At 39.5% G+C, this 15,747-nt stretch overlaps 1 protein-coding gene across 3 annotated transcripts; it reads right to left on the minus strand.

The window, feature by feature from the left end:
• Positions 1-94: 94 nt before the first annotated feature.
• Positions 95-15,412, minus strand: LOC129775382 (uncharacterized). Of its 3 annotated transcripts, none has more exons than XM_055780070.1 (2): positions 13,945-15,412; positions 95-229 (listed from the first exon to the last, which is right to left on the minus strand). In XM_055780070.1, exon 1 carries the CDS (start codon positions 15,091-15,093, stop codon positions 14,032-14,034), a length of 1,062 nt encoding a protein of 353 aa, XP_055636045.1. In that variant the 5' UTR covers positions 15,094-15,412; the 3' UTR covers positions 95-229; positions 13,945-14,031. The 3 variants fall into 3 exon arrangements, with proteins under 3 accessions (XP_055636045.1, XP_055636047.1, XP_055636046.1); XM_055780072.1 differs by lacking the exon at positions 95-229 and adding an exon at positions 12,045-13,866; XM_055780071.1 differs by lacking the exon at positions 95-229 and adding an exon at positions 12,045-13,843 and having other exon boundaries at positions 13,909-15,412.
• Positions 15,413-15,747: the final 335 nt, after the last annotated feature.

The following is a 15,747-nucleotide window of genomic DNA, read 5'->3' on the forward strand; positions in this document are numbered from 1 at the left end:
AGTGGTTCTTGAGTATATCGCACAGTCACATTTGAACAGTAATCCAGCAAGATGTAGACACCGACGGATATCAACGGTGAAGCGGTAGGCGATTGTTTGTGTTTGGATTAATCTGAATGCACAAAACACTCCCACGAGCGGTAATACTCCACCGTATTCTTTCTTTCAGCATCAATGGCTAGCCACGAACTGAACCAACTGAAAATGCTCCCGGCACGTAGTAATTCAGCTGTAATGAAATTAAAATGGAAGACGAAATAGTATTCGTGAATAAAGTCCCATTAAATTGATAACGAATCAACACAAAGCGAGAAAAACTGTTTGCAGGCTGCGATAAAGTTGAATTGAAATATGACACAAATTGTGAAGACGTACACAAACGTTGAACAAAACGTGAACGAACAAATCGAGCGGGTGCAATATATTAGACTACATGTTGATGATAATATTGCACTCTACATACTTGGAAGCGTAGCGCTTTTAAATTGGGTCGCATGGCTCGATGTGGATCTGTTCAATACGAAGTGGTTTTTTTTTGCTTATGCTTATTTCTTGCAACATTCTTGTAATGATGATTCATATACAATAATAAAAGTTATTATACGTGGGTGTATAATGAAGCACAAAAATGAACTTGAAAGTGTGGTAAATTAGAACAAAAACGAAACGATATGTATATCACTATAACTGCTTTCTACTATTCGTCTTTTGAATCGAGTAATATTCTGTTCTGAAGTGGAGCGTATCCAAATAAGACAATGCATCAATCGAAAAAATGTGGTCAGAATAGGCATTGTCTGGGTAAGATAAATCTTCCCATCCACCATTTTCTAAATAGTTCTCAACAGAGTTCTTAACATTAGGCGGAGCTTTGTCACGATGGAAAATTACGGTATCGTATCTGGTCGTTTTTTTTGTTTGTTTTTCGTCCAACGTTTGCTTCAAATGTATCAGTTGATGTCTATGGAGTTTATCCGGGATAGACCCGACTGTTCATAATGGATGAACAACTGATCCCACCGAATACAGAGCATTGGTTTGTTATCCCTATTTGAGGTTTTGGGGTTCATGTTTCATATTGAATGGGCCTCGAATAAGCTTGTTTGCACTTCAGATTTTCATAACGAATACTTTTCTGTTACTAACGTTTGCCTTAAAAAATGGACAAAAATTACAGATTTTTCATGGGTTTACCTTTACACGACGGACGACGAGACCTATCTGACCCTGGATTGCAACGACTGACAGGTCACTTCGTATTACTTCCCCCACGAAGGAAGTGAGCTCCGAAGTGAAGTTTATTTCACACACCAAGTTCCCCAAGAAGGTGCTTCTGTGCCTGTTCCGTCTGCTGGGAACTTGGGGGTGGACTGTATGTAAGGTGCGTTGTTCCACTCTTGGACACAACGGGTGCGTGGAAGGAACCCTCGTGTTCCTCACGCCTTAATCGACGGGTGGGAGCCCCAATGGCTCCGCTCCGCGCATGGAAAACTCTCTCCATGTTCTGAAAAAAGCATACAAACTTTTTCGGAATGATTTAAGGAAAACTTTCTGTTGGATCTGGGTCAAAGTAATGCAAGGTGGGCGCATGATGTTTGAGAACTTTACGTGGTGTAAATTTTATTCAATTTGTTTACACTGAGTTTTCTCTTTATACATTATTTACACTGGTATTGTTTGATTGCGACACTCTTCAGCAGCTGGTCGTACCACTGCGCATGTGAAATGATAATGAATGCTACTTCTTTTCTCGCGACTTTTGCGATGTGGATGTGTTGGTTTAGTGCAATGCAGCGACTCTTGCTGCTGATGTTGGTGATGTTATTGCTGTTACTTGCAATACTGCTGGTACAGTCATCGCCACTCTTGCGATACTGTTGCGGCTACTCTTGTCGTTAATCTTGCTGCTTCCTTGTTGTTGAATCTTCACTTGTTGCTTGCTTGATGGTAGAATGAAAACTGATCCCTCCGCGCGATCGGGTGGCTGCTTTTATGCTCGGCTGTTGCGTCACGAAAAAAAAGGGGGGTGGGATTTACGATCTGATTCGTTTCCCTTTTCAGTGTGCTTCTCGGACTGAACAGTGCCTGCCAATCAGGGAAAAAGGAATGTCAAAGCCGCTCTTTTTTAGCTCCGGACTAGTTGTGAACGTGGAAATTTATAGTACGAAGTGCCTGCCGGAAGTTGCGTCGGTCATCAAGAAATACCACATGGGCGAAGACGCGGTGTTTTGGTCGGATCTGGCGTCGGTCCACTACCCGAAGCGATCGTTAGAGGAGATGGAGCGGCTGAATATCGATGTGGTACCTAAGTCGGCGAACCCGCCCAACATCCCAGCTGCATCTCATCTAGAATTTCTAGGCAAACCTGAAGTATAATCTATTCCAACAATTTTGCCGCGATAACTGAAAAGGAATTGATGAATAAAACGAAGAAAGAACTCAGAAACATGCCTACACGCATATTTTCGTCCGTCATGGCGAATGTTCCGGTTAACTGCCGGAAGGTCGCTCGCAAGGGCGTAGAATTTTTTTGCAAATAAGCTAATATTGGGTTGGGGAAAAAGAAATGTCGTATATTGTCAATATATGGCAACACTTAAACATATCTTGTGTTATACTTATCGCATCGGGTCATATACGGCTATTTAAAGACGACAATCTGTGCTACAAGTGTCGTTTTGACAGTGTTGTGATTGTCCTTTTCAGTCTCAAGTTATAGCGCGTCAAAGATGGAGCCCACCAAGTAAGAAATTCGCCAAATTTAACGTTATTACTACCTGCGAGGTAAAACTGCAACGAAGACGGCCGAAAAAAATCGTGTAGTTTATGGACCTGATACTGTAACGATTCGCACAGCACAGCGTTGGTTTGACCGATTTCGTTCTGGTGTAGTGGCTGTCGAAGATACATCCCGTACTGGTAGGCCAATCGTCGTGGAAACCGATAAAATCGTTGAAATCATCCAAGTAAACCGGCGTTTGGAACCATTTGCAGAAGATTGGATTCCAAAAAAAGCTGGATGTATGGGTGTCACACGAGTTGACGCAAAAAAAACTTTTAGACCGAATCAACGCTTGCGATGCACTGCTGAAACGGAACGAACTCGACCCATTCTTGAAGATGGTGACTGGTGATGAAAAGTGGATCACGTACGACCAATAAAGCGAAAAAAGTCGTGGTCGAAGCGCGATGAGCAGGCCTAAACCATCGCCATGCCCGGATTGACGGCCAGGAAGGTTTTGCTGTGTGTTTGGTGGGATTGGAAGGGAATCATCCACTATGAGCTATTCAACTATGGCCAGACCCTCAACTCGGTTCTCTACTGTGAGCAGCTTGACCGTTTGAAGCAGGCGATTGACCAGAAGCGGCCAGAAATGATGAAATGATCAATAGGAATGATGTTGTTTTCCACCAGGACAACGCTCGGCCTCACACATTTTTGATGACCCGCCAGAAGCTACGGGAGCTCGGATGGGATGTCCTATTGCACCCACCGTATAGTCCGGACCTGGCTCCAAGTGATTATCATCTCTTCCGGTTCATGCAAAACGCTCTTGGTGATACTAAGTTGGCCTCAAAAGAGGCTTGCAAAAACTGGCTGTCTGAGTTTTTTGCAAATAAGGAGGGGGGTTTTATAAGGGGGGGATAATGAAGTTGCCTTCTAAATGGCAACAAGTTTGCGAACAAAACGGCGCATATTTGACTTAAATTGGATAATTTTAAGTATGTTAAATAAAGCGTCAAATTTCGATCAGAAATACGACTTTTCTTTTACCCCAACCCTATATAATTACCTTTCATGGGAAATTTATTCAACTCAATTATCTGTCTTAGTTTTTTTTATCACCGTCCGAAAAAAAAGTCCATTTTTTAATGCAAACGTTAGGAACAATCCGATTTAAAGATTTGTGGCGTTCATGCAGTATTTCAGACAGGCAAAATCCCTTTTCAACATTCATTGACTTCAGATCATGCAAGACTTCACTTATTTGTTTTTAAGAGGCTTTAAACATTCGCCTCTATCATGCAATAACCAATACAGTTAGCCCGTACAGTGGGATAGTTGGCACTGTCTAAGCACTATGTCTGTGTTATAGCCATAAGCAGTAGACTCATCCTATATCGTCAATGGGGGTGAGAATGGGTAAAAAATGTTGTTCTCGAACGAATCATCTTTAGAAATCAATTTCTCAATAATTTCAAGATAATTTGATAACATGTAAATGTCTTGAATAATTATTTGAGTTACGAAAATAGTGTCAATCCACCTAGAAGTGTGATGGAAACGTTTATATTTGAAGATTTTTCTTGAATCTGCCGTCGACGATGTCTTCTGCCGTGATGCTGGAAGGATATTATACTTCTTTAGTTACTTTCGTCTCGCTGTCTAGGGTGTGGTGGGAAGAGCAAATGGGCATTGCCAGCCTTCAAGAAAAGCTACAAAAACCCGGAAACAGCGAATTGACACCGCTATAAGCGTCTTTACCCAGTCCAGGTGTTACTCGTGACAAAAAACAGCAGTATCACGATGCTCCTCCTGCGAGATAGTGCGGTTGGCGCACGCCTTGCAACCGCACCACAAAAACACCAAGCAATGAATGATACACAAGACATTGTGAAACAGGCCATGTAGTTAAGCGGCTTCACAGTAATCTAATAAATGCCCTATTTCTTGAATATCGAGTGCCCTTAAGGCTTCCAATTAGTGGCTTCAGCAATCCTGGAAAATGTGGCTTTCTGCAAAGGAAACGCTATTCTCCTTATACGTGCGAAAAATTTGCCTCCTTTCTAAAAAAAAAGCCACATCTAGGGGCGGTGTAATGAGCGTTGAATTTGGAAAATTGCTACAAATTGTGAGTGTATTGGTGTATTTTTGCATGTACATTGCAGCTTAATTGTATATGTTCAATTTTATACTTGACCCATTCTCACCCCACTCAGTGTTAATAAGAGATTATTTCGAAAAAGTCTAAATTACAATGGAAAAACTTCCTTGATGCTCAAAATCAGTTCAAAATTCTATCCAATATTTAACATTATAGTAGTTCTGTATAATGCTGGGCATGATATTATTCTGGGGTGTTATTTGATGGCTATCTACACATCAAGCTTTGATGAATTATTAAATAATAACTATTTGTACTACAGTTAAATTTTATGCATTGGAAATACTGAAAATATGTCTCCCATTAAACGGCTCACAGATTTCAAAAATATTCGCAATATTTGTCAAGATATTACTAATAGTAACTTCCTCCGTTTTTTACCCAATTTCACCCCCATCGACGGTATATCTTTTTAGGAAGAGTAATCCTACACGTTATTTTTCGACTAAGTCTTCTCGCATTAATTTAAAGTGTTTCGCTCTTTGACTGTGTTAATTCAAAAATCCGCGTTAATCCGAAAATTCGCGTAAAAAAAGTCACGTTAAGGAGGTATTCTAGTGTAGAGGCACGAATTACGGACCTTTTTTTCGAACTCCAAAAAAATGAAACGAAGAATATTTTCACTGTCCATTATGTTATTATTTGTTTATCTATCTTTTAACAAGAGAACAAAAAATGAACAGAAAAGAAATTATAATTATAAAAATAGTTACAAGCTGATGAAATGAGGGGGTTCAAAAAAAGTTTCTAGACTAGAATACTACCCTAAGGGGGGATTTCACATTTTTGGGAAGCTTATGATTTCAAAAATGTTGTCCTTAAAGGATTTTTCGATATTCGATTTCGTTGGAAAGTATAGGGCCACCTCAAGGGATAAAGTATTGCTGTACGAATTTTCGAACATGCTTTTCTCGAAACCATGTTGTTTCCAGCTTTGCTATCGATATCTCAGGATCTCGACCGATTTGGCTGAACTTTTTTATCAACATGTCAAAATGAATTATCTAAAGCAGTGGTGGCCAAGCTGCGGCCCTCCAGCCTTGTTCATGCGGCCCGCAGCCTGATTTGAAAAAAAATTATATGAGCGAAATTAAGAATATAGTTGAAAATTATTCCATGCATTTGAATAATTTGAACATTGTGAGTAATTCTTGTTAATCCTGCTTTTTTTCACTCGAAGATGAACTTTAATTTTACCCATTTTCTGACATTGAAAATTTATCAAGTGTCGACAACTAGAAAAAATGTTCATGCACTCCAGTCGATGAAGGCTGATTTTTCTCGCAGATTTTGGTACTTCAAAGCACATGAAAGAATTTTCCAATTTTCATTCAGATTCGATGATGTACATACCGCTGAAAACATGCAGATGAAACTCATTCAAACGCAGTGTGATTTATAGTTGTATGACAAATTTGAAAACCACGATGTCTTGGATTGCTACTCCAGAATTGTTCCAGAAGCGCGATTTCCAGAACTAATGAAACATGCTCATTTTATTACTCCTTTCTTCAAATCCACAAATATTTGTTAGTAATTGTTTCAGTTATGAAAAAAGTGAAGTCAAGGGACAGAATCACTGACAGTCAGTCACTATCAGTGACTATCACTCATATTCAAGCTGATTTAGATAAAATGGCTCAAGAAAAGTAGTTCGAGTGAAATCGAAACGGTGTTGGAGTATAATTGTATTTATTTTTTTAATTTTCTATATTAAAACAAACAAAAAATATTGTAGAAACTTTTCAATGATTAAAAGAACTTCCAATTTAATCGTGATACCGTATTCACTTATCAAGTGTAGCCATAATTCTGTCAGTGAAATCGCGACTGCTCTCAGCAGAAAATATTGGAGCGAAGAAAAGTGGTGACACTTCAGTCGTGTAGTTCGATGTTCGCCTTCACTCTTACTAAGTTTCGTGATCCCATCAGTACTTGTTCGGCTTCCTAGCAACGATAAAGTTCGGTCTGCACGAGAAGCGTGTGGCAATTGTCAGGTTATTTAAGTGCGGGGAAACGGCAAAACAAATCTATGAGCTGCGCAAACCGTTTTCTCTCAATGAACGATTCGTGTTCCGTACACTACAAGAGTACAAAGCTGATGTTGGCGATTGGCCCAAAAAGGGACGTCCGAGGTCGGTACGGCTGCACAACGTTATCTATGTTGTTCATGAACACGTTCAACGCAATCCTCTTCGGAAACGAAAACGTTAATCAGTTATAATTAATTGGTGCGTACATCGATGTGTGAGTCATTTATAGACGCCCAGATCGAAGCGAATATGTTTGGAATGATGCAAAAAAAACTCCTAGAACGGTTAAAAAACGAGACTAGCAATAAACCTACCAGACTTCCTCTCCGCAAGTGACTGTCCATTTGCCAATCCATCGGATTATTCACAGTTCTCATTAGAACATTGTAATTACCAATCGTCAAAGAATTCTATTGAGAGCTGCAGTGATTAACGATTAGCCTTAGCGTTTTCGACTTTGCGTGAAGAAGAGATGGTCGAATCATTTTACCAAAAACGTTAATTCTTGATACTTTTATACCTTCAATAAATGTTTTGGGTTTTTATCTCATTTTGTTCTCGAGTTATGAATTTTACAGGTATAGAACTGAATGCTTTCCAATTTGAAATAAAAAGTGAGTCAAAAAAGTACCAGTCGAATACGAATAGTATATTTTATATTCGTAAGGAACAGTAGTAAGAAAAAAATCATTGCGGCCCGCGGCTATAATGAAAACTCTAATGCGGCCCGCACCATGTCTATACCTGGCCACCATTGATCTAAAGCGTTACATAGTCGTTTTTTGATATCACTTTTTTCGATTTTTTTATGAGCTTTCTGAACAACAATTTTTCATGAAAAATAACTCGTTTTGGCAATTTTGGCCATTTTGGCAATTTGTCGAATTTTCAAAAACCGCTATGTAACGCTTTAAGTATTTCAGGTAAGGTAGGGTAAGTTTTTAGGTAAGTTTCAAAATATTCATTGGAATTCGTCCTGCGACACCCCGTTGCTTCAGAACCGATACCACCAGCAAGGTGCCGATTTTCAGACAGCATCCACACATCCAGCTGTCTACAGCGTAATAATCATTGTGAGGATCGATTAAATAGAAATTACTAAGTTTTGACAGCTTTTATTTGGCGTGCTTCAAAACTACAAAATGTAGTTCACAAATTTGAGAAAAAATAAACACATTCTAGGCTTGCAATTCGGTAACCTTGTATGAATTCAATCCCGATATTTATTTAATTCACCGTTTGCTAAATTATGTAATTTTTATCTCATACGCAATTGGACCAATCTACAATATTTACTTCAAGCTTTTATTGCTTTAGATTCTGCGTGACATTTGTGGTTACACCATAGCTATCGGTGTTATCTCGACACGTTAATTGTTTGCCAGTGTTGTCAACTCCATTGCTACTGCGGCAACAATCATTATTCGTGAACTCAAAAAATGAAACAACATCTTCAAATTTACCTTAAACAATAACCAAAATACCCGACCACTTCACTTTATTCCTAACATCCGAACAAAAATCGCGAAAATACATTATTTTTCGCCCTTCCATACAGGAGGGCCCCCCTTAACACGTTCGACGCCCAACGCGACGTTTTTGAGTTTCTTGCAGAGCTCAACTTGCGATTAAATTATTAAATGAAGATCAAACTTAGTTTATAGATAACTTTTACATGATCTAGCAATGTTTGTTTTCAATTGAAGACGAATTGATGACAATGACACATGCCAAAGTCGTACAAACTGCAGTACAAACCATCCGTACTATAAATTAATAAAAGTATAGTATAACCAGTATAATATTATGGTTATGATTTTATTATTTTTCTTCATATACTACAGTTACATTTATGTGCCTATTCTATCAAATACCTCCTAAAAATCCTACTCAATTCGAGCGAGGAAAGTGTCACCCATATCTGGGTGACGGGGCGTCGAAAGTGTTAATTCGAAAATCAGGTGAAAAAGCGTTGCAGAGGAACCTTCGTCCAGGAAGGTAAACACTGTGACAGGCTTAAAATTCCCATGAAAAGTTATAGGAATAATACAGAATGAATTGTTCGTGATGGTAATGTACATGATCTTGTACCCGAGTGGTTCTCGATGTCTTCTTGGCCGCTGTATCCACTTTGTTGTGTAGCAATCGATGCTGTCGATATTGGCAACCGTCGGTTCCACATAGACTCGAACTGCGACATGTCCTTCGTCCGTGCGGATTGAAACAAATTTCGACAAACTTTCAGCGACAAACGACAGCGACCTTCCCATCGATCGTCTTCCAGCAGATGTTGAAATTTCGTACAATCTTTCAATCGACGGCCTGCTTTCCCACAAAATAAGCACGCTTTACCCTGATCTACTTTGTCCTTCGCAGCAGAACTTTTGTCTTAGACTCGAGATGTGTCATGTTTCGCTGAGTATTTTCTACGTTACTAAACCCGCAAGCAGCCGTGGAGTGACTAAAACTACTGAAGAATATCGACCACTCCTCTGGATCACCCGTGAACTCGGGTAGAATGCGTGGCATTACCTGTCTTGCGGCTGATTGTTCCGGCGACGGTCGATGTAGCATTTCGTTTACTGACCAGCAACTGGATTTGATTGCGCAGGATAGTTGGGCGGCTGCACGAATGGAAACGGCGCACTTGTAGAAGCATCACGAAGATTCACGAGTGCCTCGTGCACTCACGTGGTGCCGATACAAGTGGAGGAAAATCGATGGCATGTTTTGAGAACGTGGCTGTCCGGCGGTCCAAATACAACCAGTTTAATTTTTACGCGGGGGATACGTACCTCGTAAAAAAACCGCGTTAATTGGAAAATCCGCGTAAAAAACCGCGTTAATTGGACAATCCGCGTAAAAAAACCATGTCACCTAATGATAGATATCGAATGGGACTATCCTTACGTAGAACAGAAGTAAAAAGTTGAGTGTTACTCGCTTCCGAAAACGCGTAGTTTTTTCCTGCAGTTTCGTTGGTTACTGGTAGCTATAGTTCGGTTTCCCTCACGAATGAGAACATCTGCTGTTACTAGAAGATTCCCATGTGATTTGTACACTCTACTGCCGAGGCACGTGCAGTACCACTGTTGGACCGTCCAGAGCTAAGTAGACAGGGAAATTCATTCGCGAATCGCTGCCCGTAAAAACCCCGCCCCGTTGTATAGCCCGCTGAGCTACCCGTTACCTATCACCTAAAATCCACGTAAGAATCGTGATAAGGTGCAGCACTAATTTGCTTCATTAGCGCTAAGCTCCGTTACAAGCACTAATTACCTTAATATGCTCTGAGGAACATAAGAGAAAAATGTAAGCTGAGGGAGAGATGTGATATTGCACTGGTCTGGTACCGCGTAAAAAAACCTCGTTAAAAAAACCGCGTAAAAAAACCTGGGTGTATCGCATTTTTAGCGTTATGCGGCTTCTCGCACTTCTCGCTCTTACCATTGGAGAGCAGTTGAGTTCATTTACAATTGCTTTTTTTGTTCACGAAAAGTGGTTGTCGAGAGATGTGTTTTCTAGGGGAAAGGGTAAGAAATATGCTTTTTTACGTGCATGAATTTTAAACCGGCGTGATGGATTTGCAAACGAAGCTGTTGCTGTAATGGAGGTGTTCAATCTGGAATGACATTATGAGTCGAAACATCCGTCAAAATGGACATGTTTGTTGGCACAGCCAATCTTTAATCAGCTGATGAATTTGCTGATTAAAGATGAAAATTGAGTTGCCAGTAAAACTTTTTATTGTAAAACCAAAACAAGAAAACGAATTGTGCAGAAAGGCAAGCTACAAAAAAAAAATGCTGTTCGAACAAAGACGTTTTCGAATGTTGAGTTTGTGAAGGATTGATGGAGCTGTGAAGGAGATTGTGTCGATATGCCCTGAGAAAATTGTATTCTCACACAAGCGAGCCATCACAAGACGAGTTGAGTACATAGCAGAAAATCTGTTTTCAAGTTTGAAATGCTTTGAAAACTGCGCTGCTGGCTTTGTATTTAATTCAGAGGTGAAAGATGAGAGTAAAAATATTTGCAGCTACAATTAACTACATTTTTTCAGGGCATATTTGAAGATTTGAAAGAAACGGAGGAATTGGCTTGCCTTTTTCCTATGAAAGGAACAATAAATGGCGTCGATATCTTCAATGTACTGCTTAAAGTTCAACAGAAATTTGATCTATCGTCGAGGAAAATGTTCATGCAATTGCTGATGGAGCTCTTACTATGTGTGGTAAATTGGTAGCAGCTTTCTACCTCAGGAAAGAACAAAGATGAGTAGGTGAAAAGTATTGCAACGAGTTCGGACCTTCCGAAAGAAATTGCGAAATTCATGGAATGTAAAGATGAGATCAGATATAACCTTCCTGACGAACATCACAAGCCATCCGAACGATTTGAACTTAGGCCTGCGAAGTAGAGGTAAATTTGTTCACAGCATGCTCAACCAAACCGAAACCTTCGTAACCAAACTAATGTTCTTCGAAAAACTAATAAGAAATTTTAATTTTGCCCATTTTTTTACACTGAAAATTTCCAAAGCATCGTCAACTAGGAAATACGTTGACGCAATCAGACATTTAAAGCTGATTTTTCTTGCATATTTTCGACGAAAAATTTCCCCGACCAGAACGGGAATCAAACCCAAACCCCCGGCATGTTAGGTTTGACGCTAACCACTCGGCCACGAGAGATCATCTGTTTACAGTCTTCTTTTTGAATGGCGTTAACGTTCCCTGTGGAACTTTTGCCGTCTCAACGTATGCATTAACTAACGTCTTTTATTAATACTTAGTTGAGATTTCTTAAGCCAAATAACACGCCCTGAATTTATTTCGAGGGGCAAGCTCTAGAATACGCGTGACCACAGTGCAAGTCGAAGGAAATTTCTTTGACGAAAAATCCCCCGGCCAGAACGGGAATCGAACCCGAACACCCGGCATGATAATGTGAGACGCTAACCACTCGGCCACGGGTGCACATCTGTTTACAGTAGAACCCCGAACACAAATATATATATATATATATATATATATATATATATATATATATATATATATATATATATATATATATATATATATATATATATATATATATAAATATAAAAATGGAGTGATGTCTTTCTGTTTTTCTGTCTGTCTGATTCTTATGGACTCGGAAACTACTGAACCGATCGACATGAAAATTGGTTTGTAGGAGCTTTTTGGGGTCGGGGAAGGTTGATAGTTCGAGAACCCTCCCCCCTCTCTAAGGCTGCCATACAAATGAAACACAAATTTCTGCATTACTCGAAAATCAAGCAAATGAAACCAAATTAGGAATATGGACAATAAATGTTTCAAAACGTACAATATCGAGTCTCTCTCGTGGTGTGCTTGCATATCACAAGGCGCTATAACGCTCAGCAGAGTACTCCATGCGTGACCCATCGAAGCGTTTGGATTTGGTCCACTCTTTTGAAAATCAAAACGTACGGGAAGGGGTTAACTGGTCTTTGGACCAGTTAAAAAACAGAACTTCGAAAACAATTGACGCCATTTTCAGTTTAAAGATTTACTGTAAGGGCATTTGAATGTAATTTGAGATGTTATAAAAATTCACATTATTTTCGCATGACAAAAATTAACTTACAGAAAAATTAGTTCCCCAAATTATATATCATACCTGTTGTCGCACTCAATGCAAAGCTTGCAGTGGAAACCTTTTGGTTATCCATTCTCACGATCAACACGAAACAAACAATTCATCGAAGTTCCTCTCGAATTTATTTGTCGTTTTACCTGCCGCTTCAGTTAAAAAATGAATGTCGATAACTGGTCTTCCCTTCTCGCTCAGTTATCGAATGATTACTGTAGTGGTTGCGAGAAAGGGTATTTACTTTCATTTAATAGTGCAATTGTTAGACAGATTTTTTATTCGTCAATTAATTCAACTGTACAAGGTGCGCAATCGATTCTGAATGCTTCAGTCTATAGTTTTAATACGGAATGAATCCTGTTCTGTAGAAATCCAGTTTGTTATTTGGTTATCTAACCTTCCCGAAGTTCTAATTCTAGTGTAATTCACTCTTTTTTAGTTCTATGTAGATAACATTTTAGAAATATAGATTTAAGATAAATTAAGGCACAATTTTAAATTTGCATATTATCTCTATCAAAACAATACCATTTGCCCGCGAGTAGATAATCGATGTATTGTTCTATTGTTCATGCATTCGTTCGCTCCATCTACGAGAGCGAGCCTACCGTTGATGGAGCGAACCATCGATAGGTCGGTTACGGCGAAGGCGCTGTGGTCCAGGTTGTAGGTGCTACGATCGTGCCAACACTAGCGTTATGCGGTTCCCAGGCTTCGGTTGATCGTTAAGAAGCTGAAACACGATAGCGCGTTCTGCAAAGTTCGTTAAACTTGCAATTCTATCAATGGTCCCTCTTTTGATTGAGCGTCTGTTCGTCCACGACCAACTAATTCATACCGTTGCTGGTAAGACTGGGTTGATCTGGGATGGGATGATTACATTTAGTCGGCCGCCAGCACTTCGAGTGCTATATGGGGCGAAATGATGGATCGCACTGTTCACATGCCTGACAGCGGTGCCTACATAACTACACTTTACTGTTCCTGAATATATGCATGCGTTTTCTTAAAACCAGCTTATTGTAATCCACTAATAAATTGCCAAAATACCAAAATACAGTAAAGTACGTGTCCAGAAGTGTTGTTGTGATCAATAATCAACCCTGTGGTCGTCGAATCATCGATTTAGCCCAATTTATGCTTGTCTCTTTGTACTCTTTTTGGTCTCTTGATGTCAGCAATATGCCATGATGCATATAAATGATCCTAAGCCCACAAGCCAGCTTATAAAATAATATTCTTCAAAAGGGCTCAATTCATTGTTTCATCTGTACGGTACTTCCACTAAAAAGCAACAAAAAGGTTAACTAAAGTCACAATGAGACATTTGTTTCTGTTAAAATATGTACCATGCAAGATCATTAGTGGAAACAAGTGCGGCTCACCTCAAAGCGCGCTAGTAGGCTCCAAAAGCTGAGTTCTCAATTGTATTTTATCACTTTCACATAAATACTAATAAATAATCAACTGATTCACTGTGTGTAATTCTGTTCCATGAACCAATATGGATCTTCTTCTTCGCTCCCACTAAACAGCTGTTTTAGTGATTTCCCTTTCAATCGAATATATTCTTGATACCAATTATTTATTCTACGCGCCTGTTTTTCCTCAAAATAGTTGATCGCATCGTTAACAAAAATATCATTCTCAAGCACAAATTCAGTAGAAAGCGCCTCTTTCGACAACCGGTCCGCTGTTTCATTTCCCTCAATACCTATGTGACTTGGGACCCACTGGATCGTTACATTAGCTTTCTTTGCATTTTCCAGAATCTCGTTAGCTACAGAATTTATAGAACGAGATTTTCGGCTTTTTTTCAGGAAAAGGCAAGCAGGTTGGCTATCAGTCAACAGAACCGCATTCCGTATTCCTCGATCCACAATATGCTGCATTGCAAGCTTAATAGCCAATGTCTCAGCAGTCATAATGCTAGTATCAAGCTTTAGCTGCATCATAATCCGAATCCCACTCGGTTCGTCATAAACACCAATACCGCAGCGGCCATCCGCAGATTTCGACGCATCAGTGAATATCCTCGGTCTATCATAGTACTCATTACTAAGTAAATATTCTACCAAATGCTTCAACAATTCGGGATCTGTACCGCTCTTGGTAACCACAAACTGCTCTAGTGATGGATACACCCGCACTTCAGCTAATAATTCCTTCACTCTGACATGCTTCGCAATTGCTTCAAATATATAGCGATTCTCAAGAAACATCCTTTGCACCAAGGGTAATTTATCAAGGTCAATTGTGAAAGCATAGTTGCCTAATTCGTGCAAATGCGTATAGATGTAGTTATTACTCCGACAGTGATGTGCTATTTCTCGAGCGGCAATGAACTCTCGAAGTATTTGCATTTGTTCTTGGCGAATATCTTCCTCTCCCTTTTGGAGACGGCCATAGGACATTCCACAGAAGTTCCGGAAATAATATACTTTTGGTTGTTTACATACGCTGCAGTAGTAATCACTCAGTTCTTTTACGAGCTGCTTGCATAAGACCGTCCAAATGGTGTAAACAGAAAACATTTTACGACGCCGAATTATTGTTCCTCTCGTGTCTAGCTTCACCAAAAAGATACAACCATTAACACAAACTTCTCTACCTGTTGCTGAAATTAGATCCGATTGCACTATTTTACGTCAACGTAGGCCACATGGTATGATTTCATTGAATTTCTCGTAAAATCACATATTGTGTCAGCCAACAAATATTTTGTACATCTAAATAACGAATAGGAAAAAAATTAACTAACTCTCAATCACTCTTGATCTTCCTCCGAATGACCGGATATTTTTAATCAATACTAGAGAACGTGAATATATTTCTGTGAACAAACGCGGCACAAGTCATACAGTGAAAGGTATTCACTAGCCTTCACGAGCTGAAAATAGAAACATAAACAATTCATCTATAAACTACCACAGTTCAGACACAATAAAGTAATCATTCATATGGTCGAAGCGATCTTCGAACCTTGTTGTTAATTAAGTTAATTTGCGAGTATATTTTGAATTCGAGGCATGCATTTATCGGCAAATCATCTGCTGAATCTAGTGTGTACATATCAAGGTGGAGTAGATGATAGAGTGTGTAGGCAGATCGCTGTGTTTATACACTGTCTTCTACTTCGTGACGTAATTCTATTTACGTTTAGTTCGCTACTAATCGAATGTAATGGC

Source organism: Toxorhynchites rutilus, chromosome 3 (assembly GCF_029784135.1).
Source record: "Toxorhynchites rutilus septentrionalis strain SRP chromosome 3, ASM2978413v1, whole genome shotgun sequence".
Classification (NCBI taxonomy): Eukaryota; Metazoa; Arthropoda; class Insecta; order Diptera; family Culicidae; genus Toxorhynchites; species Toxorhynchites rutilus.

Excerpts from the sequence above, each read along its gene's own strand:
- LOC129775382 (XM_055780070.1), bottom strand. The coding sequence starts at position 15,093 with ATGTTTTCTGTTTACACCATTTGGACGGTCTTATGCAAGCAGCTCGTA.